At 40.2% G+C, this 25,034-nt stretch overlaps 1 protein-coding gene across 1 annotated transcript; it reads left to right on the top strand.

The window, feature by feature from the left end:
* Window positions 1-926: 926 nt before the first annotated feature.
* CLEC19A (C-type lectin domain containing 19A) lies at window positions 927-24,272 on the top strand. Its single transcript, XM_020965390.2, has 5 exons — window positions 927-1,088; window positions 11,935-12,100; window positions 18,788-18,881; window positions 19,798-19,930; window positions 23,085-24,272. The coding sequence occupies exons 1-5, from the start codon at window positions 998-1,000 to the stop codon at window positions 23,162-23,164; spliced, it is 564 nt and encodes a 187-aa protein (XP_020821049.1). The 5' UTR covers window positions 927-997; the 3' UTR covers window positions 23,165-24,272.
* Window positions 24,273-25,034: the final 762 nt, after the last annotated feature.

Raw genomic sequence — 25,034 nt, 5'->3', positions numbered from 1 at the left:
AGATTTAAAGAGAATGCTTTTTAAAAAAAAAAAAACCTGGGTTTCTTCCTCTCTTGGATATAGGCCCCAGTTTAGAATTATAAATTTTGGAGCTGAAGGAGACTCTAGAAATCATCTTGTAAAATTTTACACACATCCCAGCAGATGTCTCAGAGATCATTTTAGCCCAATCTTACCATTTTCAGATGAGGAAACTGAGGCCCAAGAAAGTGACAATTCAGCAGAACTTGAGACCTATTTTATATAGCCATAGCTGACATTTATATAGTGCAGTAAGGTTGGCAGACACTGTATGTACAATCTCTGATTTGATCCTCACAACAATTCTATGAAGTAGGTGCTATTATTATCTCCATTTTACAGATGGGGAAACTGAGCCTCAGAGACTGGCCTATGGTCACGCAGTTCCTGGGTCAGGATTTCAACTATACCATACACTGCTTATATGGGGTATTCCAAAAGTCTTAGTGCAGTTTTAAGCTATTGAAGCTTAAAACTGAACTAAAATTTTTTGGGATACCCTATATGTTAATGCTTATTATTATTGTTAATAGCAGCTTTTTATATTTAGCAGCATTTATATAGCACTTTATAGCTTATAAAAATAAGACTTCATTTTATATGTATATATGTTTTATATGTATATGCAGTGATACCCCAACTCCAGAGAAAAAGGATGGGGGCCACTGCTGCTGGTAAAACAAAATATTTCACTAAGTTGATATCTAATGCATAGTATTACAGGGCAGGATCTACCCCCCCCCTTTTGTTCCCCTCCTCTCCCTTTCCTTCCTTTCCCTTCCCCTCCCCCTGCTTTCCCAACTTGTCACTCTGACAGGTTGCAGTTTCAGTGAAGGGAGGGGAGAGGAGGGAGAGGGGCTGCTGTCCAACCAGCCTGCTCAGTCTGAGGCCCAGAGCAGGGGATCTCTAAGAAGGGTATGCTACTGAACTGGCTTCTCTTTCATTCTGTTGACTCCTTTCTCCAGGGTCAGGGAAGATGGTGAGGTGGGAGCTGTGGGCTGCTGCTGTCTCTTTGGTTTTCCTCTCTATCCAAGCATTTCCACAAACAGACATTAAAATCAGCCCAGGTGAGTGTGGATTGGGAGGTCTGCAGAGGGGATAAATCTCAGCTCTTCCTTTCAGGGCATTTTGCAAAGGTCAGATAGATGCAAATTAGATCAACCAGAACTTCTCGTGTTTCAAAGAGTGCTCCTGTTCTTTCTCAGTGGCTTTTAATGCTGGAGTCAGGGCTGGGCTTGCTCAGCTCTGTGACAGCTCCCATTCACAGGGATTATTCTGGACACAGGTCAGCCCAGTCCTGGAGCCCAGTGACATGTTCCAGATGCTAGCTGCAGGGGTGTAAACTGAATGAATGAGTAAGCCATCTAAACCCAGGTGGTGTAGGGGGAGTGCTAGTTTTGCTATTGTAGGGTGATTGCATTGTGGGGAGACCTCAAGGACTCAGGGGCATCGCCAGATGTTCTTGAGAATTGAGGGATGCCAGGCTTCCTGAGGAGAGAGTTCTAGCAGCTGATGATCTGTAGTAGGTTTATTTAACTCTTATTTCACAATTTGAAGCAACAAGAAGTTTCAAATTGAGAGATAATACAAATTAGTGGAAGGAATGCTAGACTTAGCATCAGGAAAGATCTGAGTTCCAATCTTGCCTCATTGTCTTTACCTGCAAAATAAGGATGATACAACTTGTATTAGCTACCTTATTGGATTGTTGTGAGGAAACCTTAAAGCACTCTATAAATATGACTTATTATTTATTATCACTTATGGTTTATTGAGGCAATATTGCATAATGAGGTGGCCTCAGTCAGAAGAATGTGGGTTCAAGACCTATTTCTGATACCTATTGGCAAGTCACTGAACTCAGTGTCCTTAGGCAACTCTCTCAGATTATAAATTTCTACATTGGTAGAGGGAATTACTCCACCAATGAAGTGATAGGACTAGTAGTAGTAGTAGTAGTAGTAGTAGTAGTAATAATAATATTAATAATAATAATTCTGTTTACTGGACTTACTGTTCACTTTCATGAAGAGGATTTATGGCAAATTCCATTAAAATCAAATTAAAACTTGCACCTCACTAAACTATTGACACAAATCTGGGTTCTCAAACGCTATGGTGCAGAGGGCAGGGTAATACCAAGCTGGGAAGGGAAAGGTAATAAGCATTTGAATAGTTCCTACTATATCCTAAATGCCTTTATAAATATTATTTCTTTAAGTGGTCCTCACAATAATCCTGTGAGGCAAGTGGTGTTATTATCCCCATTTTTACAGTTGTGGAAACTGAGGCAAAGTGACTTGTCCAGGATCACGCAGCTCATAACAACCTTCTGCTGTTATTATCCATATTTTACAGTTGAGGAAAGTAAAGTTAAGCAACTTTCCCAGGGTCATGCAGTTAAGTGCCTGAAGTTAGACTTCATGCTGAATGCTCTATCCACTGCACCACCTCCCTGCTGTAAGTAGGTGGGCAGGTTTAAGTAAGGAAGAGACTATATGTCTGTTGTCTGAGGACCAGCCTGGCTAAGTTCTAAGCAGCTTATCAGCAGGTTAACTATAAAGTGATGGATTTTTCAATCACAGCAACTCTTAGAGACCATCTTATTCCCTAGAAGGGTGATCTGTCTTTGTGGAGGGAATGTCTACACATGGCAATGGCAAGAAAATAACAAATCTGCTCTCAGAATTTATGAAGCACTTAATGTACTTTACTCATTTGGTCCTTGGCAACAACTCTGTGAGACAGGCAGTGCTAATGTCATTATCATTCCCATTTTACAAGGAGAAAACTGAGGACCCAAAGGTCCCATGACCAATAAGTAGCTCTAGTGGTAGAGCCAGAATGTGTGAATCTCCATTTTATGATCCAAATTCCAGTTTTCTTTCCACTATCCTACTGTGGTAGAACAACTACCATGGAGTTTAATGGAAAAGCACTACAGTCCAAGGACCTGGGTTCAAATCCCACCTTTGATATTTATTACCTATATGTCCTTGGGCTCAGTTTCTTCCTCTGTAAAATGGAGGTGTTCGACTAGATGGCTTTGGAGGTCCTTCTCAGCTCTACAGCTGGTATCCTATCAGCTTTTGCCCTGTGGGTAGGGGCTTGTTGTTTGGGAAGTCATTAAACATAATGGAAGAGGAAGCAGTTTAAGGAGAGGGGTGGTCAGGATGGAAACAGGATTTTTCATTGAAGCAACCAGGTGGATGGAGCATGGACTTAAGATCAAGAAGACCTGAGTTCAAATCACATCTCAGATACTTATTAGCTTTGTGACCCTTGGCAAGTCACTTATTCTCTCTCTCTGACTCAGTTCCCTTATCTATAAAATGTGGATAAAAATAGTACCTACCTCCTGGAGTTGTGAGGATCAAATGAAGTAATGTTTGTAAGAATGCCTTGAAAAGTATTATAGAAATGCTAGCTATTATTATTATCATTATTATTTCATCCCAGTGGATAGAACATCTGTATTTATCTCTTCTAGCTCCTGGCACAATGAACAGTATCTAGTAGGTGCTTAATAAGTGTTTGATGGATGAATGAATGAAAGAGAATTTGGAGAATTTAATGTGAGAGCAAAAGTGGAGAACAGAAAAGAAGAGCATGATGTGTTTGGCAGCAGCCCAGATCTGCCTCTTCTCAGAAGGCCCAGAAGACTCCTATCTGTACAGATTCCCTAGAGGAAAATACTTCAACAAAGAAAGGGCAACAGGCTGCTGGCTGTTCTCAGTTTTCAAACTGAAGTTCAGTATTCTCCTATCCTAGTGTCTTTGAGGAATCTCTAGGGCAGCAGAGGGAGATGGACCCACCAAATGTTCTTTATCTCCAGAAGAAGACTGGCCCTAGTTTTCTCTTCTTGTCTACAACTGGGGGCAGGGAGTAGTCTTCTTAGAATGGCCACAGTTGAAGTATTTATGCCCCCTGAGGTGATGGTAGGCATCACCTGAAGGCAGCTAAGTGATGCTGTGGATAGGGTACTGGGTCTAGAAGACCTGAGGTTAAATTCAGTCTCAGGCAGTCTTAGGCAAGTCACTTAACTTCTGTTTATCTCTGTTTCCTAAACTGTAAAATGAAAATAATAATACCTACCTTACAGGGTTGGTGGGAGGGTCATATGAGATAATACTTGTAAAGCGCTTAAAGTGCCTGGCACATAATAGATGTTTAATAATTGCTTGTTTCCCTCTTTCTTTCCTCCTTTTTCTCCTTCCTTCCTTCTTCCTCCCCCCTCCTTCCTTCCTTCTTTTCTTCCCTTCTTCCTTCTTTCCTCTCTCCCTCCATTACTACCTTCCTTCCTTCCTTCCCTCTCTCCCTCTCTCCTTCTTTCCCTCATTCCTTTCTTCCTTCCTTCTCACCAGAGAATGTGGGATGGGGTTAGGGACTGAACCTGTGATTTAAAATGGAATAGAGAGCTCCAGAATGAGGAAACTCCCTCTACCAGAGCAGGTCAACATCTCTGTGATCTATAATCTCAGAGTTGCCTAGCCCACCGAGAGGTTGTGACATTACAGAGTCATGGGCCATCATGTGTCAGAGGCCAGACTAGAATCCAAGCATCCTGGTTTCAAGGCTCTCTGTTCACCATGTCATGTATAAAAAAAATAAGGGGACAGGGTCAGATTTGGGCCCCATCCTCATGCCCAGAAGACAAAAAGACTCTTTCCCAATCAATGCCACTGAATGACCAAGGTCTTACGACTCAGCTGTAAGTTTAGCCCAGAGCTGGCTCCAAATGAAGTCCCAGGAAGGCAGAGACAACTATGGAAATTGAATGTTCTCCTACCACTTTCTTTTCTCTTTTATTGCTGTGACTGACTTCAGAGGCAGCTTCCCATTCCTGAAGCAGTACTTGGCCTTCTGTAGCAAGTGGTTAGATTGAGTGGGAAGCTAACAAATTTTTTCTTTAAAAAAAAATAAATAAACAAAAACAGCAAAACTCCTCTCACCTTTCCTCACCCTCACCCCTACCCTGAACAAGACCAAAGCTCTCAAACATTGAATTCAAACACAACAGGTGAAATCTGTGGGTGACTCAATACATAACATCTGGCCAAAGCCTACACAGTTAGGGTCCCCTTTTGTAAACATGATAGGAAAACTAGCCGTAGTTTAATAATACTTGCTTGTATTTAAGTATTACTTTATGATTTCCAAAGCAATTTACAAATGCTGGCTTGTTTGATCCTCCTAACAATCTGGATTTAGAAAGCAACTTTACCTATAGCTAGCAATCTCCCTGAGCCTCTACCCAGAGGAAAGATATTTTTCCCCTGACCACTACTACTGAGTGACCAAGGACTTAGAACTCAGCTTAGAATTTCTGGCCAGAGCCAGTCAGGAAGGTCAGTATGGTTACCCCTATTTAATTCAGGTTAGTTGATCAGCAAGCATTTAAAAAAATTCCCAATTACATGTAAAAAGAATTTTTATATATTTTTAAAATTTTTGAGTTCCAAATTTTATCCCTCCTTCCCCCTTCTTCCTCCTTATTGAGAAGGCAAGCAATTTGATATAGGTTATTCGCTAAGCATTTATTAAGCACCTACTGTGTGCCAGGTACTGTGCTAGGCAAAGACAGTTTACCTCTCAAGGAGCTCACATAGTCTTAATGGAAAAGCTCACAGTCATCCTAGTTAAGCTTATAGCATGATTGCTTTGGAGTCAGAAGAATTAGGTTCAAATAATCTGGGTTCTAATTTGCATGATAAATAATTTGGCAAATAATTTTATTGCTCTGGACTTCAGTTTCATTGTCTGTAAGACGAGGGGATTGATTAGATAGCCCCACCACCACCTCCAATGTCCCTTCCAGATTGAGAGGCAGCCTTAAGAGATTTTTGGTTCAAGCCAATGGGAACTAAGAATCTGGGACATCTGGTTGTCTGATGTATTATTTCTAATTCTTCATCTCTCATATCTATATCCTTCTCTCCACTCACATAGCCATTGTCTTAGTGCAAGTTCTCATCACCTCTCACTTTGGCTTCTGAGGCCAAAAGGTGGTACGGTGGATAGAGCCTTGGAGTTTGAGTAGGGAAATCTGGATTCAAATTCTGTCTCACATACTACCTGTGTGACCATGGGCATGTCACTTAACCTCCATGTCCTTCAGCTTTCTCATCTATATAATTAAGAGGTTGGACTTCAAGGTCCTTTTCAGCTCTAAACCTATGATCCTATGAGACCCAGGCTTAAAGAGAGCAATTAGCTGACCAAGGTCACAGAACTACTAAGTGGTACAGCTTAGATTTGTACCCACATCTTCTGATTCCTCAAATGTTAAGAATTAGAAGGGATTTTGGAGATGGTCTAGCTCAAGGCTGTTGCTCTTTGCACTATGGTCCCCCAAGCATTAATCTTGCAACCTGGGACATCAACACTGGTCTTGACCTTTGTCTTGCCACTGGACTTCAATTGCTGTGGAGAACAGAGTGAGGCTGATGACTCTGAGCAGCTCTGCCTCACTTAAATCCAATTCACCTGAAAGTCAAGACCATAATGTCATTGGTCCTCTTTGAAAACACAGGACAAACAACAACAAAAACAATAGCAACAACAACAATAATCTTGGGAAAGAGGAATGAGCATATTTTTCTTCTGACACTGGAATCAGAAAACAAAAAGATGAATATTTCTATTTCCTATAAGAATGCTATGATTTCCTTAAGTTCATTCCCTAAAAGGATAGAGTAATAGGAAATGAACTTAGAGTAAAGCAGGAAAGCTCGTGGGAGAGTATTTCCTTTGCTTCCTTGAACTTCCCCCCTAAACAAACAAACAAACAAGAACCGAACAACAATTCTAGACTTTGTCCTTGAGTCCCTTGACTCCACAAGCTTTTGCTTTATTTTGGGTGAGGGGAAGAACCCAGGCACTCTATCCACTTTCAGTCATCTCCACACCATGCTGAGTCAATTGTACCACTCTTCCTTCCACCACCCCTTTTGGCCTTGTCTCCCTTAATTAGAATCTAAGCTTGAGGGCAAGAACTCTCTTGCTTGTATTTATATCTTTAGCATTTAGTACAGTCCACAGCATGTGTTTAAGAAGCATCTATCTATCTATCTATCTATCTATCTATCTATCTATCTATCTATCTATCTATCTATCTATCTGTCTATCTATCCATACTTCCATTCATCCAGCTATCTATCTGAAAATCGATAGCAAATTCAAGTCAACACACATTTATTAAAATACCTGCTATGTGTAAAGCACATAGATATAGAAAGAAATAGGATGCAGACCCTGGCCTCTAGGAACTTGTACCCTAATGGGGGAAAGAGGAACCCAAATCACTGTAATATACAGGGGAATGAGATGATTTCAAAGGAGAAGTCCAAACAAAGTTCTATCACCATCCATGGAGGGAAGAGATATTTTCACCTTGAGGAATTGGATGGCTCAAGGCCCATGGAGGAGTTGGTACATGAATTAAGCCTTGAAAGAAGAAAGGAACTTCCAACAGATGGAGACAGATTTAAGCATGGTTACAGCATGAACAAAGGCATGGAGGTGGAAGAGGACAGGACTAGAACCAGGACCTGAGAGTAGTCCTATTTGGCAGGAACATCAAATATGTGAAGAGAAGTGGTAGAAAATTAGGTTAGAAGGGTGGTTTGGAGTAAGACTGTGGAGGGCCTTGAATATCAGGATCAGTAGGCAATGGGGAGCCATTGAAATTTTTTGAACACATGAGAGGCAGGTCAGAGATTGTAGAATCTCTTTCACAGTGAGCCTTATGGGGCTGGCTACAGAAGAAAAGGATACACTAGGCTAAAATCAGCCTGGGACCAAAACTTAAAATACCAGAAAAATGAAGAGGAGGTTAAATGATTGCCAAATTGGAGCTAATTTATCACTGCTAGAGATTCAAAAGGTTATTTTGCAACTCTATTCTCTCTCAGCTAAGGAGCCTTGACTCCCCTGGAGGAGAAAGGATTAGTGCTGACTTGTCACAGCCCTATCTTTCTGCTATATTTAACTCTAGGTATCCACAGGCATCACTTACTCCATGAAACAAATCAAATTAATGGAAGGAATTGGGGAAAGGTGCTCAGAGAAAGGTATATGGAGGTCACAACTCAGGCGTCTTGTTTCCTACACCCCATATTTACGGTTGAAATGTTCTCCTGGCTCTGAGAATTCAGGAGAGGCCTGACTAGCCACAAGAACAAGATAGCGCCTTCTCAGAAGCCCTTCTCTCATTGAAGGATCTCTTTAGGGATGTAGAGGAAAGAGTGTTTGTTAATGTTGGTTCCAGAATATTTGGGCTCAATTGTAGTAGCTGTGGGACCCTTAGCAAGTCACTTAAACTCTGTGGGCCTCAGTTTCTCTATCTATATAATGGGAGTAAAAATCCTTGCACTACCTACATCCCAAGGACATTGTAAGGAAGGCCCAACTTGAATGAGCTATGAAAATGTGAGCTACTTATTGTTGTTGTTGTTTGCCTTTCATTCTGCAATAGGACCAATGACATCATGAGGGTGATATCTTGACCTTCAGGTGAACTGGATTTAAGGGAGGCAGAGCTGTGCAAAGTTGTCAGCCTCATTCTCTCCTCCAGGGCCATTGAAATCGAGTGGTAAGACAACAGTCAAGACTGGTGATGGCCTGGGATGCAGTGGATGACCTTGGCCTTTCTAAATTTAGGTCTTTCCCAAGCCTCAGTTTGTCCGAAGCAGCACCCATTCAATGATCAAGGGCTAGACCACAGAGGCTTGGGATGGGGGCTATTATTAGCCGATCAATAAACCAGAGTTGTTAGTGGGTGTTGGGTGGAGGTAAGTACTATGTTAACTGGGGTAGAAAATGAGAAGCTCAGAAGCTTCCTAGAACAGTTGCCTTGGAATCCCAGAAAAAAGCCCATATCATCAGGAAGGGCCTTGGCACTCCTCCAGTGGTGCTCCTAGCATTACTGTATCCATGGAAAGGGTCCCACAAGAGACAACAATCTGTGGCAGGTTAAAGAACAATGATGATGAGACCAAGGACAAAAACCCACATGGGCTCTTTACCATTGATGACTATAAACTTTGCCACTAAACCTGGACAGCTATCTAGATAGAAAACGATGACTTAGATTTAAATCCTAGCTCTGCCATTTGCTAATTGAGTAGATTTGGGCAAGCCACTTCAAAGCCTCTAGTTTTCTCATCTGTAGAATGGAAGTGCTTTACGTGCTGTGAAGTGCCATATAAATGTGAGTTCATTATTTATCACAAGAAGTTATTAAAAGACAATGTGAATGGTATAGTGTAGTCCATCCCTGCTAATGGAAAAATCCTACTTGCACAGACAGTTGAAAAATAATATATGTGTCCTAGATTGTAAGCTTTTTGAGGTGAGGGAGCTATATCTCATTCATATTTGTATCACCTTCAGTATCTTTGGTCTGTACCTATGATTTCATTTACTTGGGAACTCCTAGGGCAGAAACTCCTTCCTTTAATACCACTCAGCAATTCATCTGTAACCTGTAGCCATAGAGAGCTGTCTGAGTTAATGAAATAAGTGACTTGCCCCAGGTCTCAGAGCTGGTATGCATCAGAGGAAAAACTGAACCTGTCTCTTGGATTCCAAGACTGGCTGATCTTCTATCCATGACAATATATTGCCTTACATTGAACATAGTAGGTATTCAAATGTTAGGTGTTTAAAAACATTTCTTGGGGCAGCTAGGTGGTACAGTGGATAGATCACCAGTCTGGAGTCAGGAAGAGGAGTCTTCCTGAATTCAAATTTGACCTCAGACACTTACTAGCTGTGTGACTCTGGGCAAGTCACTTAACCTTATTTGCCTCAATTTCTTAACCTATAAAAAATGAACTAGAGAAGGAAATGGCAAACCACTCCAGTATTTTTGTCAAGAAAATCCCAAATGGGGCTATGATGAGTTGGAAACAACTGAAATGATTGAACAACAACAAAAATTATTTATTGAATAGAATTGTGTGGAGAACAGTAATAGAATTATATAACAGGCTTTTTAAAAGTACGTAATGTAAAGCTGAAAGGGAGGTGAGAGGTCATCTAATCTAGTATTTTCTCAACCCAGACTATTCTGAGGACTGGTAAATATATAAACTGTTTACTATGAACCATTCTACTCTCTGCAATCTTAGCTGACCAAACATTAGAGAAGAGAGTCCTGGGAAAATTGAGGCCTAAGGAAGAGAGGAAAGAGGGTGAAGAATAAATATTTTTAAGGTTAGAGGTTGTTGTTATTGTTTTAAATAGTACCCTTGGGGTCAGTAGATGGCACAGTGGATAAAGCACCAGCTCTGGAGTCAGGAGGACCTGAGTTCAAATTTGGCCTCAGACACATGATAGTTACTAGCTGTGTGACCCTGGGCAAGTCACTTAACCCTGACTGTGTCACCAAAAAAAATAAAAATAAAAAGATAAAAGATGGACCCTTTCTAATAAAAATTTTGCAGATGAGTAAAATTTACCACAGACTGTGGTAACTAGTGGTCGAGAAAAATTGAAACTAAATTTTTCATTTTCTAGATAAAGGAATTGAAAATTAGAGAGGTTAAGGGACGTGTCCAAGGTCACACAGCTAATTAGTACCAGGTCTCTGATTTTGAATCCAGTATTATTTTTGCTCTAACACACTACCCCTCTCAACTTAAGAAACAAACAAAATAAAAGTAACATAGTAACTTATAAAAGAGTATGTTGGATGATATTCTTTTTTTTTATCCACACAAGAAATTTTAAAACATGTTATTTTTATTAGCATAAAATTCAAGCAATCAATATTGGAACATAACTGTGGAAATTTCCCATCATTTCTCAAGTTTCCTTGTTATGGTTTAATTAGGGAATTGTAATGAATCTTTCCATTTAGACCTGGCTGATTTATTCATTCAGATGATATTCTTGAGGGGCATTTGGTGGGGGAAGGGATATGCTAAAAGCAATTTTATAAAAATGGATGTCTATCAACCACTCTTCTGTGTCCCTTAGTGAGGGATTTTTTAATTAATTCTTTTCCATTTAATTTGAATTTCCTTCTTCTACTGAAAGTATTGACCTCTGTTGCTGTTTTCTACCCCTTTGCATTTTATCCCTAATGTGGAAAATTAGCCAGGTCTACTTCAAAGGCACCACTCCATAGGTTTTACTTAAACCACCCTCAACTCCTTTCTCTCCTCCATCACATCTTGTTTCTCTCTCATGCTTTGTCAAAGACCCCAACAGCCACTAAATGTCTATAGTAGAGAAGGAAGCAGTGGTAGGGCAGGCTAGTCAAGGCTGTCTTAATCCAGAAAGCACTGACCTAGTATGACAATTTGGTTCCTTTAGTTTCCCAGTGACTAAAATATATACATAGCAATACAACCAACAAACTTTACTTATTCATTTTATGAATTGGCATAGATGGTATAGAATTTTTCTTAAAGTACAGAATTAAGCATTAAGAGATCTGGTTCATTGTTCTGACTAGCTAGGTATCCTTGGCCAAGCTACTTGCCTCAGCTTCAGTTCCCTTGTTCAGTCCTCTTTTCTTACCACATCCTAAAGCAGTAAGTAATTTAGTAACAAAACATATGCCCTGGAGTCAGAATTACCTAAGTTCAAATCCAGTCTCAAACACTCGCTGTGTGAACCTAGGCAAGTCACTTAACCTCTATCTGCCTCAGTTTCCTCATCTGTAAAATGGAGATAATAATAGCACTTACCTTCTAGGGTTATTATGAGAATCAAATGAGATAACACTTGTAAAATACTTAGCACAGTGCCTGGCACATTGTAGGCACTATGTTAGCTATTGTTATGTAAACATATACATATGTAATATCTTCAGCAATAGCTAACATCTTTATTTTTTTCAGTGCAAAGGAGAAGAAACATTCCAAACGTTTCCAAATACCTTCTGGTTTTCTTTTTCTCCAGCCATGCCAGAGATGATTCAGCCCTATTCATGTCCTCTGTTCTGGATGGAGTATGAAGGTTACTGCTATAGATTCTTCCCTCTTAATAAGACCTGGGCTGAGGCTGACCTTTACTGTGCAGAATTCTCTGTTGGGACAAAGTCAGCCAAATTGGCTTCCATTCACAGGTAAACTTAGCAGGAATTTGTTACCTCTTGCTACCTCTTATGTCCATGACATTCTGCTTTTCTACTTAGAAGGGGTTGGGTGAGAGTTTGGAGAGGATGAGTAGGGGATGTTTTACAGGTAGAGTTTCTCTTTTGCAATTGAAAATAGCTCCTATCCAGGGTAATTTCTTGTTGAAATCATTCTTGCCATCATAAGACAAATATTCATATTGGCTATGTGTATCACTCTGGGAAAGTCCTTGAACTAAGGTCATTTCCTCATCTGTAAAATGGAGATAATAATAGCACCTACTTCTCATATTCATCTACTTGTTGTGAGGATCAAATGAGATAACATATGTAAGGTATTTTGCAAACCTTAAAGCACCATACAAGTAATTATTATTATTATTATTAATAGCACTATTAACAAGACACTGGCTGAAATTTCCTTTCATCAACTGGCATTTTTCCTGTAAAGGTCTCATTGCAAGAAATAAAAAAAAATCATCATTCTCTCCAAAGATCACTAAGTAAATCTCAAAGATCTTCATTAAGGAAGAAGGTGTTCTTTTGATATACCAATGGAGATATTTGAAGGGGGTTAATTATCATATCTGGATTAAAGATGTCTTCATAAGCATAGAAAAGAGCTCAAAACCCCATTAGATTGGGATGTCTTTTGCCTTTTTCTGCATCACCATCACTTAGTACAACACCTGGCATGTAGTAGGTGCTTAATAAAGCTTATCAATTGACTGTTTGGGGTTTAAAATCAATTTTATGAATAAAGATATGAATACATGGTTTAACTTTTGCTTTAGGATGTGGTATGGCTTCTTGCCTCTGTAGCATGCATTATGACCTGAACACAATCAATATACTTGATTTGTGACCTGCAAGAAAGGCTGACTACTTTGCATAGCTCTGTCTCACTTAAATCCAATTCATGCACAAGTCAAGACATCATCCCTGTGGTATCATTGGTCTTCTTTGAGAATGAAGGATGAACAACAACAGTGAAAAAGGCAGACTCACAGTTGGGATTACTTGTCAGCTGTTCGAACCCAGAGACAGTATCCTTTCTGGTATCCCCTTTGTGGGACAGAGACAGGATGCCATATCAATCAATCATCAAATATTTATTAAATGCAATAAAAAAATTAAAAAATAAAAATAAAAAATATTTATTAAATGCCTACTCTCTGCAGGACATTTTGCTAGTCATTTATGGTAGGGCATTTAGAGAAGTAGGGCAGCTAAGTGGGACTCTGAAGTCATAAAGACTCATCTTCCTGAGTTCAAATCTAGCCTCAGACAGTTACTTGCTGTGTGATCCTAGGCAATTCATTTAACCCTGTTTGCCTCAGTTTCTTCATCTGTAAAATGAGCTGGAGAGGGAAATAGCAAACCACTCCAGTATCTTGGCCAAGAAAACCCCAAATGAGGAAACAAAGAGTCAGACATTGCTGAAAATGACTGAACAAGAAAACAACAAAATTTAGACAATTATGACATGTTCCCTGCCCTAAAAAGTTTACAATGGCATTGATGAGACAAGAGATGCAAACACAGGCAAAAGGGAAAAGACAACCCATTATTGGAGTCATTTTGGGGGAAGTCCTTTAGCCTTCTCTTTCCAGCATCAGCAGTGAAGGAGCTTTCTTTTTTTCTCCTTCCTCTGAACATTTGTTTAGTGTCTACCTTCACCTTTGGATATTGTACAAGTCAGTTGATCATGGTCCCTGCCCACTAGGAGTTTATAGTCTGACCCAGACAGCAGTGGTAATATTCAAAGACCTAAGAGCCTGTTCAAGTATAGAGATTAGCTGTCTTGATATCGATGTTAAAATATCAATTACTCAAGTAGTCAAATCGATAAGCATTTATTTAGCGCCTACTATGTGCCAGGCACCATGCTAAATGCTGAGAATTCAAAGAAATGCAAAAGACCATCCTTTCCCTCAATGAAATCCCATTCTAATGAGGGAGATAACATGCCAGTAACTACATAAATACAAGATGTATATATTTGTCTATGCACACAAGATGAATTATAGGTAGTCTCAGAGGGAAGGCAGTAACATTAAGGGGGGGTTGGGAAAGGCTTCTTGCAGAAGAGCTTTTAAGTGAAACTTTGAAGGAAACCAGGAAGCAGAGATGAGGAGGAAGAGCATTCCAGATTTGGAGGATAGTCAGTGGAAATTCATGGAGTCAGGAAGTGGAGTGTCTTGAGTGAGGAACAGGAAGGAGGCCAATGTCACTGGATTGTAGGGTACACAGAGGAGAATAAGGTGTAAGAAGACTAGAAAGGTAGGAGGGGCATAGATTATAAAGGACTTTAAAAGTCAAACAGAGGTTTGTATATTTGATCCTTGAGGTAATAGAGTTTAGTGAATGGGGATGAGGGTGGGGACTACTACATCTTAGGAAAATCACTCTGACAGGTGAGTGAAGGATACATAGGGGAAGAGACCTGGGACAGGCAACGCAAGAGAAAATGCAATAGTCCAGGAGCGAGCTGATGAGGGCTTGTACCAGGGTGGTGGCAATGTTAGGGGAGGGAAGGCAGTATATATAAGAGCTGTTAGGAAGGTAGAGTTGACAAGACTTGGCCATAGATTCAATATGGGAGTTGAGGATGTCACCAAGTCTAGGGGACTGGGAGAATGGTGTTGCCCTTGGCAGTAATAAAGAGGTAAGGAAGAGGGAAGGGATTTGGGGAAAAATAATGAGTTTAGTTTTTTGTTAAGCAACAAATATTTTACTTATGTTCCAGGTATTGTACTAGGTATGGAGGATATAAACAGACAAAAATGAAATTTATCCTCAAGGAGTTTATTTAGGAACATGACATGTGCAAATATAAGTATTTAGCAAACTACATCTAGGGGTATGCTGGTAAATGTTTAACAACTGCTGTTCTTTAAAGATGTATACATGACACATTTTTAAGTTTAATTTTCATTACTGACATTTTCTCCATCATTTATCTTCAACACAATTTTGTCTTTTACTCCACACTTGAATGAACATGTGGCTTTTGTCCATGCCAAGACCATAATCAAAGTCCATATGCACTCTTAAGCCCATCTCATCCTATCTCCTCCCCTAGATTGCTCCTATTGTCATCCGCATTCTGTCTTCAGATTCTCCTGTTAGCTCCTTCTTTGCTATCAACAAACATATCTACACCTCTTTCATTCTTCAGAAATCTTCAGTTGATCCTACCATCCCTACTAGCTTTCATCCTATATCTCCCCTCTATTTCTCAGCCAAATTCCTTTAAGAAAGCAATCTGCAGTCAGTGACCCCACTGCTCCTTTAATCTATTCTGACCATTCTGCAATCTGGCTTCTGGCCTTATCCTTCAACTGAAACTGCTCTTTCCAAAGTTATCAGTGCTCTGTTAATCACCAGATCTAATGCTCCATTTTCAATCTTCAACCTTTTTTTTTTTATCTCTCTGCAACATTTGACACTGTTGTAGCAAGAGTATCCCTTGATGTTCTCTCCTCTCTAGGTTTCTGTGACACTTTTCTTTCCTGGTCTTCTCTGTTTGACTGCTAAATCTTTTTTTTTTTTTCTGGTTCTTTATCCTACCCAGTTGCCATTCTATTTTCTTTCCAATTGGTAGGCTGTTTCCTTGGACAATTTTTATACAATTCTACACTTGCTGGAGGCAATACATTTCTTTTTTCTGGCACATCAGATGAATCATAGAATCACAGAATTTTAGACAAGATCTGATTTCTACTATAATATGCTGCCATCCAGTCTACTCTTGAATACTATCAATGAAGGGAAAATCCACCACCCAATGGAGTTGTTTCTTCTACTTTTGGACAGCTCTAACTATTAGGAAGTTTTTCCTGACATCAAGCCTAAATTTGCCTCTTTGTTACTTAATAACTAGATATGATAATACTAATACTGTTACTACTAATAATAATATCTAGCATTTATATAGTACTTTATATTATCTCATTTTATGCTCACAACAACCCTAAGAAGTCTCTGCCTAAGAGGTAGGTGTTATTATCCCCATTTTACAAATGAGGAAACTGAGGGAGAGCTTGTTCAGGGTCATGTAGCTTGTAATGTTTGAGGCTGATTTTAAACTGAAGTCTTTCTGATTCTGAGTGTGGTATTCTGAAATTCACTATACCACCTTGCCACTTGTGTTTCTCCCAAAGAGAGCAAGTCTTAATTCCTTTTCTATCACATTCCTTTAAATACTTTAAAATAGCTGTCATACCCTGTCCTAAGTCTTCTCCAGTTCTTTCAACCAGTCTTTCTAAGGCAAGATTGCAAGGCTCTTCATCATCCTCTCCCTTGGACACTCTTCAGCTTGTCAATGTCCTTCCTAAATTGTGGTACCCATCATTGAACACAATACTCCAGATGCCTGACTAGGGCAGAGTACAAATAGACTTTCACCTTCCATTCCTGGAAGCTAAAGTGATGCCACTCTTAAGGCTACCCAAGATCACATTTCCTTTCTTTGTTGCCACACTGTAGGGCTGTCTCATATTTAGTTTGCAGTCTACCAAAACACTCAACTGTTTTTTTATAATAACAACAATAATAACTGCTATTTATATTGTGCCTACTGAATGCAAGCACTTACAGATGTTATCTCGTGGCATTCTCACAACAACCTTGGGAGGTAGATGCTATTATCATCTTCATTTTACAGTTGAGCAAACTGAGATAGACAGAGGTTGGGTCATTTGCCCAAAGACACACAGCTAATAAGTGTCTGAGACCAAATTTGAGCTCAGGTCTGTCTTAATTCCAGGTCCACTGCTCAATCCACCGCATTACCTAACTGCCTCTAACAAAGTCTGTACCAACCAGGCCTCTTCACATCCCTGTATTTTAACTTTTCTTTTTAGCCAAGCATAAGATTTTACATTTGGTCCTATTGATGAATTGGAACAAATGGATGAATGTTTCTCTGTTGTGAATGATTTTCATTCCTATCACACAGAATTCCCTTGCTGCCTCCAAAGTCTTGAAAGAATGGAATGATTCTCATCATTTACGCCTCAAGGCACTTAGTACTTACCAGGATGAAGGTCCCAGCAGCATCCTGTTCCTCCCCTCCCCCAAACTCCTACTTAAGCATTCTCAGACTAGAACCAATCACAGTGAACGACACTCAGTACCTAGAGAACATTAATAATATATATGCTTATATGTGTTATATATATGTATATTACACACACACACACACACACACACACACACATACACACACACACACACACACACACACACACACACACATACTATAACACACCAGGAAAACTCTGAAGTGAAAGTGAAGGATCATCCCCCCTACCAAAGAAGTTAGCTCCCATTCATTTAGCTAACAGCATGCAGGCCCTTTGAACCCTCACTTTATCCCTAAGGATAAGAAAAAAGCTCCATCTCACCAGCAGAATCAGATCTGGGCCATTTCCATCAGAGCTTTGCAGAAGGTGCAATAAGTGTGGCCTTTTCAGTATGCCCTCATTGCCAGTTCTCCAAGTGAGAGATAGAGGGAAATGGAATAATGCATGATTATTTTCATAAGTGGAAGGAGGGAAGGCATCATTAATAATCATCATAACAATAATATTAATAATTGGCAAATTTATGTAGTGCTTTAAAGGTTACAGTTCCATGATCTCATTTGAGCCTCACAAAAACCTTGTGAGATGAGTAATACTGGTGTTCTTCTTGCCATTTACAGATGAGGAAATTGAGGCTTAGAGAGGTTAAGTGATTTGTTTATGGTGACAAAGATATAAGAATCACAGGTAGGATTTTGAACTCAGGTCCACCTGACTTCAAATTCAGCATGATATTGATTAAAAAAAGAAAGGTGATGGTCTTACCAGTAGAAGAGGCATGAGTCTTTTTGCTCCAAGAACTGTTTACTACACACACACACACACACACACACACACACACACACACACACACACTTAAAGTGCAAGTCTAACTATGTAGCTTCCCCATATCCATCCCCATCACTCACGGAAGTCCATAAGAGTCTGTGTGTCTCAGGTCTCTCTCCACTCTAGTCCATTCTCTACACAATTACTGTAGTGGTTTTCCTAAAGCACAGGTCTGACCATGTTACTCCCTTACTCGATAAACTTCAGTAACTCCCTATTACCTCTAGGATCAAATATAACCCCCTCTGTTTGGCATTTAAAGCTCTCCATAACCTGGCTCCTTCCCATCTTCTCAATCTTTTAATAGATTACTCCCTTTCATACACACTGTAGTTCAGCCATGCTGATCTAGTTGCTCTTCCTCACACATAACTCTTTATCTCCATGCCTTTGCACTGTCTGTCTCCCATGCCTGGAATGTTATCCCTCCATTCTCAAGTCTCTAACTTCTTTTAAGAGGTAAGTCAAATACCACCTCTTCCTAAAGTTCCTTCCCCATCACCCCAACTTCTAGTGCCTTCCCCTCTAAGGCTACCTTCCCTCTACTCTACATTTATACTGTATGCATCAATTTCTGTGTATGTTGTTTCTCCCTTTAGAATGTAAACTTGAGGACAAGTACTATTTTTGCCTTTTCTTTGTGTCCATAAGCACTACAAGCAGAGTGCTTGGCACATAGTAAATGCTTTATAAATGCTTGTTGATTGACAAAATGACTGAAAAATGTTGGCATAAAACTATGTTATTCTTTCCTTCATAGTTGGGAGGAGAATGTCTTTGTACATGATCTTGTAAACAGCTGTGTGCCAGGGATACCAACAGACATCTGGATGGGACTTCATGACCGGAGACAGGTGAGAAGAATAGCAGCTCATCTACTGAAACCACAGATTTAATGAAGGTCTGATATATGCACTATGATATGAATGTATAGAAGGGTGTGGTTCTTTTATCTTTCATTTTAACAAAAATCTTAACCTAGATTTTACTGTTGTAACCCTAGTCCCAAAGCCCACTGGTATGGGATTCTATCTTCATTGGTGGAGATTAATGCCCTACACTTTCATGATGGTGCTCTGCCAGATCCACCCTACCCTTCATGTAAGCACAGGATATTTATCCCCATTACAGATGAGGAAACTGTGGCAAATGTAGATCAAGTGACTTTCCTAAGGTCACACAACTGGTAAGTATTAGAAGCAGGATTTCAGGATTTCAGGATCTTTCTGACCCCAGGTCCAGTACTCTATCCACTGTACCACCTAGTTGTCTAAATATGAACATTTCCATCAAAGATATCTATTGAAACCCTTAAGTTCTCCACTTTGGTGAATCCAGTAAACTACTGGGTAACTTCCTCACTTTTTCTTGATACCATCAGGATATTAGTGGAGTATATGGACTGCCTATTGGTTGTTCCACTTTCTCTACATGACCAGCCCATCTAATTTTTTGATTTCTTTGATGTTTCCTTTATTTTCGCCCTTCTTTGTAGTTTTTTCTTGTATGTTCCTAATTTTTAACTGAAATTTGTTTCATTTCAACCCTTGATCCTCTTTGAGGGCAACCAGAATTAAAAAAAAACAAACCATCATTCACAAGGGAAGGTCCCTATACTATATATGTCTCCAGCCTTGCCTAATCTTCACCTCTGCATACTAAAATATATGCAGAGATATGAATAATGTTCAGATCTGTGTCATATGTTATAAATTCTTGATCTTCTTGCACGCCGTTTTTTCCCTTGCCTCTGTATGGGGTATACAATAGGAAGGTCAGTTTGAATGGACAGATGGCACATCTTATGACTACAACTACTGGGATGGAAACCAGCCAGATGATGGCATCCATTCTGCCCTTGAGGAGGAAGACTGTGTACAGATCTGGTATCGCCATAATAGTGGTAGGTACTTTCAAATGGTGAATAGGGTTATAATTGAGCAAGAGAAGAGGATTGGCTGCCCTGGAGGCAGCGCTGACTGGAGATGAAACATTAAAGTGGGGTTAGAAGGTTCAGCACTAGATTAATGGGACTGGAGAGAATTCCAAAGTGAATCTAATGAACACTTCCTGAAGAAGAATCAGGAGAGGGCCTGTGGGTAGATGCCACCATGATGATATCAGAGTCCTGAGTCACCAACTCTGAAATGTATTACTGCTCTAATGACACCAAAAAAATTGAGCTGTGAGACCAGAAAAGTACCAATTATTGTCACTAATCCTCAGGTCTGCCAAAAATAGAGCAGCCTTCAGGCAGTAGGTGAAAATGGAAAGAAGCACAATGTCCAGGCTACTCTTTGTAGTCCCTGTGGTTGCAGAGCTGTTTACTGTGGAAGAAGTAACACAAAGTAAGGCAGGTGAGATATGTTCATGAGTCATGTGACTTGGGGCCTCTGCTGTTTCTAGATGGATGTCCATGTCCCTGAGTTGTATGAGAGTTGCACTCTGGGCTGGGCTGTGAGTAAATTCCCTGGAATCTTTGGAGCAGAGAACATAGAAGAGTTTGGCAGAGATGAATGTATGCTAGCCAGAAGATCAGCAAAAGCTGCATTCCTGAGAGCCTATTCCAGATCCTTCCCTATTCTCTCAGTTATGCCTATATCGGAGGTCAGAGTTCAAGAGGATCCTTACAGTCAGTGTTCTTAAGACCCTAACAGTCCATCAGCACCATTTTCCTCCTCCTATGACATAGTAGCTTGGTGGACAAGTTTTACTGTAATCAAACAAATCAATCAAACTTTGGCTGTAGTTGCCTTGTCTGGTGTTGAAAATGCTCATTAGATACATAGAAGTGAGAAGAAATACATTGGGTCAATGATCCTCCCTCCCACTCCCCATTGTGGGTTTCCATGTAAAGACCTCAGGGGCCAGAAGAAACTTCTGTAAGAAAGTTATCACCAACAGAGAAAAATTATACATGGAGAAACAACTAGAGGAAAGATTGATTCTTTAAATTAGAGCAAAGGTTGGTGGTGTGACCAAATGTGAGTCAACAACCTAGAAACCTGTATAAAAATAAAAATAAAAATAAGAATGATAACTGCTAAAACTGAAAGGGAACCAAATGCCAGTGAAAAAGATTTGAAATAGATTGCAAGAGGAGGTAAAAGAGGGAGAAAGGAAGTAGGGAGGAACATTCAAGGAAGAGATGTGAGTAACAAGAATCTCCAAAAGTTCAAGAAAATAGGGTAATCCTCTTCAGTACACACACTATGCAAATAGAACATTATATCTCGTTAAATAGCTGTGTCCCAACAGCCTATCTAGTTATTTCTGTTGAGTCAAATTTATTGCAGATAGTTTTACAGCCATTAGCAGGATCAGATTATTCTAATTACTTGTCCAGCATTTATTAAACATCTACTAGGAAAGGGTTCTTAACTACTTTTGGGTTGTGACTACCTTTGGATGTCTAGTGAAGCGTATGGAACCTTTCTCAGAAGAATGTCTGTTGCCTACATTCATAATGGATGGAAATGCTAAATTTCACTTAAAGGTTAGTGAAAATAAAGATGTAATTTTTGCCCATCCAAATTTGCAGATTGCTGAAATCTATCTGTGCATGTGGACCCACAGGTCTCCATCCTCAAAGAGTTAATAACTCTAGATAAAGAGTAAAGGGATGTATGTACACTGAAAAACTAAAGAATGACTCAGACATGAGATATCTGACTTATAATCTATACTACATCTCCAGCTGCCTTTTTAGCCTGGCGGTGTTTCTGCCTCTGTGATCACTCACCTCCTCCGATTTGTGGGTTCTTGCTCAGAACCTCCATTTGAGAAGTGCCCAGACACAGTTTCTTTCCTGGCTCCACTCCTGGCTCTCCAGATTTTTCCTGCTTGTCCTTCTCTCCCTCTCCTCCAATAGAATGTAAGCTTCTTGCAGATAAAGACTGTCTTTTCTTGTTGCTTGTATTTGTATTCATTGTATGCAGATGTAGCATATATTATAAGTGCAAAATGGAATTTAACAAGAAGAAAGCTTAATGGAAATGCAGTTTTGGAGTGGGGAGTCAGGAGAGGCTTTGTGGAGAAAGTAGGACTTCAGCTGGACTTTGAATAATGGGTCTGGGACACATAGGAAGGAAACAACACTGGTGGTTGTAATAGTTGGGGATTATGAAAAAAGGGGGCAAGATTCCTCTGACCCCCTAAAAACATTGACACAAAGATGTTAAGTGACTTATATAAGGACACACAGCACTGATTTGGGGATGTGTGAAAGTCATTCCATCCACCTATGAGTGGGAAATTGATAATGTGATCCAAAACAATAGGGATAGACTGAGAACCTTTGCCAGGTCATAGGTGGACAAGGCAAAAGGATATAAAGGAAAGAGCACAGGGATGGGTTGGTTCCAATTCAGACACTACATGACTTTGGTCAAGTCACTTGACTTCTTAATGCTCCAGATCTTCAACCCATACATGCTAACTCTACAATAGAGTTGTTGTCCAAAGCAAGAGAGATATAAAAGAATTTTGGAAAATTAAAAGGCATTATGCATATACAAGATATTATTATTAACAATTAAAATATGCTCCCTCCTCTGTGGCAAAAAGAAACACACACACACACACACAGAGAGAGAGAGAGAGAGAGCATTTATTAAGTACATGCTATGTGCTAGGTACCATATAAAGCACTGGGAATACAAATTCAAGCAACAAGAAAAGACAGTCTTTATCCTCAGGAGGCTTACATTCTAATGGAAGAGGGAGAGAGAAGGGCAAGCAGGAAAAATCCAGAGAGCCAGGAGTGGAGCCAGCAAAGAAACTTATTTGTGTCTGGGTACTTCCTCAAATGGAGGTTCTGAGCAAGGACTCACAAATGGGAGGAGTGGGCTGACCACAGAGGCAGAGGCATCTTCGAGGTAAAAAGGCAGCTAGAGAGAACATGGAAAAGTCTGGAGAGTCAAAAGTGGAGCGATGAGAGAAATGTGTTTAGATGTGTGACCTACCTACGTCAATTCTTATCTCACATAGGTTGGGAGGGCTTTTATTCCAAAGGGCAAACCTTAACCCAGATCTTTTGTTCTGTCTCTCTTCCACAGCCCTAAGATCATGGAATGATAATGCCTGCAGCCAGAAATTCCCATTTGTGTGCAAGATCCCATCAAAGACAATTAATTGACCAACTCTTCCCTTCAGAAATGACCTTAGGCTCTGGTTCCTTCTTGTAGCAGTGCCTGGTGCAACACTGATGCTCTATCCAAGTTAGATTACAGTAAAGGCAATTCCCACAGAAAACACTGAAAAATAAACCTTAGCCTCAGGAAAAGGCACACACACACACACACACACACACACACACACACACACACACACATGCCTGGGATCCTAGTCTCACCTCTGAGCTCAGCTAGGTGTGGGACCCAGTGGAAGTCGTTTTCTTTCTACAGGTCTCAATTTCTTCCTCTGTAAAATGATTAGGCTGGCCCAGATAATGTGGAAGGTACCTTCCAGGGCTGAAATTCTCTGATTTGCTCTCTTTCTTTGCTCATCAAAGACTTGCTCCAAATCTCTCTTCACCCAAGTTGTGGTGACTCCTGGTGACAAATGCTGAATAGAAAGAAAAGCCAAAGTTAAAGGGTGAGGAAGGAGTTAGGAAGGAAGAACCTTAGATAAAAACAACTCCCTGTCTCCTTCTGGAGTTTGTAAAGTTGAAAAGGAGGACTCATTAACCTTTTAGTCCAATTAAAACAATGGCCCAAAAGGTGTAGGGCTGACAGAGTCTGGAACACCTTCTGGCAGAAAGCAGAGTCAGGCAGTAATGATTTCTCAAGCAAACAAGGCTGTGTTTACTGCTGACGTTTCAATACTCTGAGGTTCATTTGCATATGTGGTGTAGGGAACATAGCTTTGTTTCCCATGAGAGGGAGAAAGCTAAATAGCAGAAGGTTGGAGAGAAAGTGTCTATTAGGAGAAGACTGGGAATTGCGGGGAAGAGATGAAAAATACTGGAAACAGAACCATACCATTGGGCTCATCTAGCCCAACCTATCATTTTACAGAGGAAGAAATGGAGGCAGGGAGCTACAAAGTAACACTCCCAAGGACACACAGAAGCCCAATGCTTTTGATTCCTAGTTTAGTGCCATTCCCCAGGTACCCTTCTTTTCTGAAGAAACGAACATTATCTGCAAATCATTTGTGGTCCTGTTGGATGGGTTTGCTTTTGAATGTTCTATGAAGTCATATAAAATGCCTATGCTTGCTTAAATGATCCCCCCCTAAATAAAATAAACATATGCTTCCTTGGATTTGTGGGTCCGTTTACTTTGTCCAGTATGGCTCTAAGTGATGGGATTCCCTAATGATTTTGTTGTCAACAAAATCCTGTTGTTCAACAAGATGGAGCAACCTTTATTGGGTTATTTGGTGTAGTTTGGTGAGGGCTGTGGAGCACTGGGAGAAGAGGGAAGTGTTAGGCAAAGCAATTACCTCCTATGGTACTACCTGAAATGACTGAGGTTAGGTTCTAAAGTTCTTTTGAAATTTGTTGCTGATTTATCCTCTAGTGTGAAATCAGAGTGTCCAAGTTCCAGACACCACATACAAAGGCAACTGAGGTCATTGCCATTTCTTTTTGCCTCAGAAGAGAACACTGTTATCGTTGTTAATTATTATTTCTTGCATCTGTGTAATACCTTTTAATTTATCAAAGCTATTTTGCATTGTCTTAACCCCTTCCTTTTCCCCTCCCTTTCTTCTTCTCTTCCTTTCTTTGTCCTCTCTCTCTTCCCCTCTTCCTTTCTTTTTCCTCTCTCTCTCCCTCTTTCTCTGTCTCTGTTTCTATCTCTGTCTCTTTCCCTTCCTCTCCCACTCTGTCTCTGTTTATCTCCCCCATTCCCCCAACTTTCCTATCTTGCCTAAGCTGGCCCTGCAGTGGCTACTTGTGGGCCCAATCCTAGTAGCTTTGTAACCCTCTGTCAACACCCTGAGCCTGTTCGCCCAATATTGATGGCTTCATGCTCTTGAGGACTTGTTATATTGGTGCCAGA

The sequence above is a fragment of the Phascolarctos cinereus genome, unplaced genomic scaffold (assembly GCF_003287225.1).
Source record: "Phascolarctos cinereus isolate Bilbo 61053 unplaced genomic scaffold, phaCin_HiC Scaffold_4;HRSCAF=312, whole genome shotgun sequence".
NCBI classification, from domain to species: Eukaryota; Metazoa; Chordata; class Mammalia; order Diprotodontia; family Phascolarctidae; genus Phascolarctos; species Phascolarctos cinereus.
This window is presented reverse-complemented; position numbering and strand designations above follow the sequence as displayed.

Excerpts from the sequence above, each read along its gene's own strand:
- CLEC19A (XM_020965390.2), top strand. The coding sequence starts at position 998 with ATGGTGAGGTGGGAGCTGTGGGCTGCTGCTGTCTCTTTGGTTTTCCTC. Across the intron at positions 12,101-18,787 it reads AAATTGGCTTCCATTCACAG|TTGGGAGGAGAATGTCTTTG; the intron begins GTAAACTTAGCA and ends TTTCCTTCATAG. Across the intron at positions 19,931-23,084 it reads CTGGTATCGCCATAATAGTG|CCCTAAGATCATGGAATGAT; the intron begins GTAGGTACTTTC and ends TCTCTTCCACAG.